General features: G+C 64.0%; 2 protein-coding genes across 2 annotated transcripts; both read left to right on the top strand.

Annotated features, from left to right (window-relative positions):
• Positions 1 to 365: 365 nt before the first annotated feature.
• Positions 366 to 1,212, top strand: SPRG_18264 (hypothetical protein; the record flags this gene model as incomplete). The annotated part of the gene is made up of 3 exons (XM_012357702.1): positions 366 to 521; positions 770 to 858; positions 948 to 1,212. The coding sequence occupies 3 exons, from the start codon at positions 366 to 368 to the stop codon at positions 1,210 to 1,212; spliced, it is 510 nt and encodes a 169-aa protein (XP_012213092.1).
• Positions 1,213 to 1,603: 391 nt separating this feature from the next.
• On the top strand, positions 1,604 to 2,398 carry SPRG_18263 (hypothetical protein; the record flags this gene model as incomplete). The annotated part of the gene is made up of 1 exon (XM_012357701.1): positions 1,604 to 2,398. A coding segment is annotated over one exon (795 nt), but the record flags the coding sequence as incomplete, so codon positions are not given.
• Between the last annotated feature and the right edge of the window lie 88 nt (positions 2,399 to 2,486).

Raw genomic sequence — 2,486 nt, 5'->3', positions numbered from 1 at the left:
AATCATGGCGCCCGTCGTCGCTGCCCACGACCACGTTGCACCCGTCGAGCCAGCACACGGCGCTGATCGACGTCTGGAGCAGCAGCGAGCCCTCGTACCGGCCTTCGGTCGAGAGGAGCGTAGGCTCGATCTTGTAGCAGGAGCAGGGGATTGTCTTGGCGCGCGTGATGACGCAGATCGAGACAAACGGCTTGTCGAGCGACTCGAAGACGCGGACGCCCTGCGGCGCAACGCCGTCTACATGTCCTCCGCCAGCATACAGGCCAAAGGTGCAACGTACCCGGCAGCTCGATGACGATCGACGCCATGCCGAACGCTGGCTTGTCGGCGCGGCTCTCGTGGACCGGCGTCTCTTAGAGAAGCGCATGCTTGCCAATGGCGTGGTAGCTCACGAAGCGGTCGTGCTGCTGGCCAAAGCCGCCACCGAGGCTCTCGACGCCTGGCAGACAGTGTTAGCCGCCGTCGACTTGGACGATGCAGGTACGTACGGCTCGGGGGCGCTCCACACACACGGTCGCAAGGTCCTTGGGACATTGCGGGCAGCACTGGGACAATGGATCCGCTGGCGCCAATCCCGGATCTCATCCGGATGTTCCGACCCGTCCCGATATACAGTAGGGGGTGCTACTGAAACGGCAACGATTTGCAAGTATTTTGCTTTGGAGGGGACCTGTCGATTTGAAATGGACCCCCTCCCCACTTTAACGCGTAGAAATAAGGTTAAAAACCATGAAAGCGGGCGCGTGCGCAAGCTTGCGCACCGATCGAGGAGATCCGCGTCCGCGCCCTCCACCCGATCGAGACTAAGGTCAGCTGTGGGCTCTGGCCGGCGCCGTCGACGCTTCTGCAGGCGCTCCGGTCCATGCTCGCAGACAGCCTGCCGCGACCCTCCTGCAGCAGCTCAACGCCCCGGCACCGGTCGTGCGACCGCGCGTAACGCTGGGTAGCACGACGCTAGCGCCAGCTCAGCCTCGAAAGGTCAACAAGGAGGCTCCTGCGCTGGCCGAGGCGTCGACCGACACGGCGCGTGCCTGGACGTTCCTGCCCGTCGCAGTCTCCGAGGCCGACGACAAGCTACTCTTCGAGCTTGAGGTGAAGTTCAAGCTCTGGGCGCGGCCCATGGATGTGCTTGGTATCGTGCGGCGGCTGCGCAACGCGGCGATCATCGACTCTCCGCCCCAAGTCTTCTTGCAGCGCCCGGCGACGCTCTAATACCTCTTACACCTCGTCGCGACGCCGCTTCTCGAGTCTTCCGTGGGCTTTAACGACGCGTACTACGACTATCCAAACACCTCGACGTCGGCGACGCTTCTTTTGACCGTCCTCGACGTTCTTGGCGACCTCGCGGCCGGATGGTGCAGCTCTTCAATGAAGCCTCGATGGCACCCAACGTCGTCCTTTTGCTCGACCGGCTCTTGGCACAGTCAGCGTTTGCGCGCAAGTAGTTTAATCCCAAGTCGACGGCCTCCGCGCGCTGTTTCTATGCGCCGGCGCGGAGGCCAACCCCGAGCTTCGCGCTGGCGCGTACGTCTGCCTCTTGTCCATCACGGTCGCCCGCGACATCTGGACGCTCGAAGAGGATAACTTGGCGTCGACCCCGTCGATGCTCTTGCTGACATTTGACCTGCACGCGAGCGTCTGGATGTCCATCGACACGCCTTGGCCCACGCCACTACTGGCATCAGCACCCGCGTCCCCTCTGCCTCCGCAGCAACTTGTGGCGGCCGAGTGGACACCCATGTACGTCCAGGCGCATCTCGAAGCGCTCACATCGGCGTCCTCGCACCGGGCATATCTGCACCACTTGTACAGCTTGCGGTGGTGGCTTCTCGTCGAGACCCACGGCCAGGATCTCTTGCGTCTCCTCGGAACGTACCCGTGCAGCGCCAAGGACATGCTCGTGCTTGCCGCGTTGCTTCGGTGCTTTGCCAGCGTGACGCCAACGCTCGGCTCGTCGCTCCTCATGAGCCTCCTGCTGCGCCGCAAGATGCGCGTGGTGCCGCTGCTTCGGCAGTGTCTCGCATCCAACGCGCCGCTTTTCGACGCGACCATGTGCTTGCTCTTGGCGATGGCCGAAGCGTCCGTCGACCTCGCGCGGTTTGTCGCCGCCTTCCTCATCGATACGAACGTCCATGCCAGCGCGCTTCTGACGGTCGCCGTCGCCGTCGACGCGGCCGTGGCGCTTCCATTGCAGCGCGTCTGTTTGCGGCTCGTGGCGCGCCTCACACAGGTCTCGGGCGTCGACGCCGAGGCGTGGCATCGCTTTGCGTCCGAGACGGTGCGCCCCGTGCTTCTCAGTATTCTGCGCCCGCATCGACGTGCCGACTCGTTCCAGGACAAGCGGCGTGTGCTCCACGCCCTCGAGTGTCTCTTGGCTCTGCCCAGCGACGAGGACGTCGTGGCCACTGCGCGCGGCGTGTTGTTTGACGTCGACGGCCGACTGCGCACCCTCGGCTACATGCTCGTGGCCTCGGGTGCCAAGACAG

Source organism: Saprolegnia parasitica, assembly GCF_000151545.1.
Source record: "Saprolegnia parasitica CBS 223.65 unplaced genomic scaffold supercont2.1082, whole genome shotgun sequence".
Taxonomy (NCBI): Eukaryota; Oomycota; class Saprolegniomycetes; order Saprolegniales; family Saprolegniaceae; genus Saprolegnia; species Saprolegnia parasitica.
Note: the sequence above shows the minus strand (reverse complement) of the source record. Positions and strands in the feature narration are given on the sequence as shown.